The sequence below is a fragment of the Mus pahari genome, chromosome 23 (genome assembly GCF_900095145.1).
Source record: "Mus pahari chromosome 23, PAHARI_EIJ_v1.1, whole genome shotgun sequence".
Lineage (NCBI taxonomy): Eukaryota > Metazoa > Chordata > Mammalia > Rodentia > Muridae > Mus > Mus pahari.
The window spans coordinates 28,240,116-28,241,353 of NC_034612.1; the positions used below are offsets into that span (position 1 = coordinate 28,240,116).

The following is a 1,238-nucleotide window of genomic DNA, read 5'->3' on the forward strand; positions in this document are numbered from 1 at the left end:
CCCACACCTTTAATCCTAGTACTCAGGCTACACAGCAGGCAGATCTCTTTGACAATCAGATCATCCTAGTGTATATAATGATTCTCTGGCCAGCCATGGCAACAAAGTGAGACCCTGTCTCAAAGAAAAACAAAACACAAACAAGTAAACAACGGAAAGAGATGAGAATGCCCCGACCCCAATCCCATACCTTACCGCTCTCTAACAGGGGCAGAGGTCCCTGAGATGCATGGTCTGACTGGGCTTCCATGGGCGAGGGGCAAATGCTCTGGACTGGTCGGCTAGCTATAGACTCAGCAGGCAACAGGTTTTGAAGGGCTGTAGAAGAGATCAAAACTGAGTTTTAAAAATGCCTCCTGATTTCAGAAAGAGGGAACTGCAATTGCATACCCAGGAGCAGTGAGAAGAGACACATGGGACTACGTTTTAGACCCCACAAGTAACGGCACTTCCTCCCTGTAATGAGACCATACATGAAATCCAGGCTTCCAACTTTTCTCCACCCACCCAACAGTTTGAGGAGAATGTGTTAATAATGAGGTGGCTATCATTCCACAGAATGAAATGAGTGACCCAGAGCCCAGTATGGTGTCTTACACCTGTAATCCCAGTACTAGGGAGGTGGGCAGAAGGATCAGTTCAAGGCCAACTTGTGCTATAAGAAACTTTACCTTGGGACTCAAGGGATGGTTAAGAATACTTGGTGCCCTTCTTGAAGACCCAGGTTCAATTCCTAGCACCTACATTGCAACTTACAACATCTGGAACTTTTAAGTTCTAAAAAGAAACCTTATCTTAAAAGAAAAAAAAAAAAATCAGGCTGGAGAGATGGCTCAGTGGTTAAGAGCACTGACTACCTCCGAAGATTCTGAATTCAAATCCCAGCAACCACATGGTGGCTCACAACCATCCATAATGAGATCCGACACCCTCTTATGGTGTGTCTGAAGACAGCTACAGTGTACTTACATACAATAAAAACAAATAAATCTTTAAAAAAAAAAAATCTAACCCCAGATGTGCTTCCTCTAGCTCTACATGAGATCCTGCCTCAGAAAACACACAAGGGGCTGGAGTGATGATCAGTGGTTCAGAGAACTGGCTGCCCTTCCAGAGGACCCAGGGTTTGACTGACTCTCATCATTCACGTTGGTAGCTCACGACTTTCTTCCCCCCCCCCCCAAGACAGTGTTTCTGTCCTGGAACTCACTCTGTAGACCAGGCTGGCCTCAAACTCA

The 1,238-nt window shown here is 45.7% G+C and overlaps 1 protein-coding gene across 2 annotated transcripts in view; it reads right to left on the reverse strand.

The window, feature by feature from the left end:
• Positions 1–1,238, reverse strand: part of Znf3 (zinc finger protein 3) — a 10,531-nt gene that overhangs the window by 6,370 nt on the left and 2,923 nt on the right. Inside the window, exon 2 of one of the 2 annotated variants that reach the window (XM_021222648.1) lies at positions 196–318. In XM_021222648.1, coding sequence (XP_021078307.1) covers positions 196–250 — 55 coding nt within the window. In that variant the 5' untranslated portion in view covers positions 251–318. Of the gene's footprint in view, positions 1–190; positions 319–1,238 lie in introns of those variants that run through there. The other variant, XM_029533887.1, reaches the window with a different exon arrangement.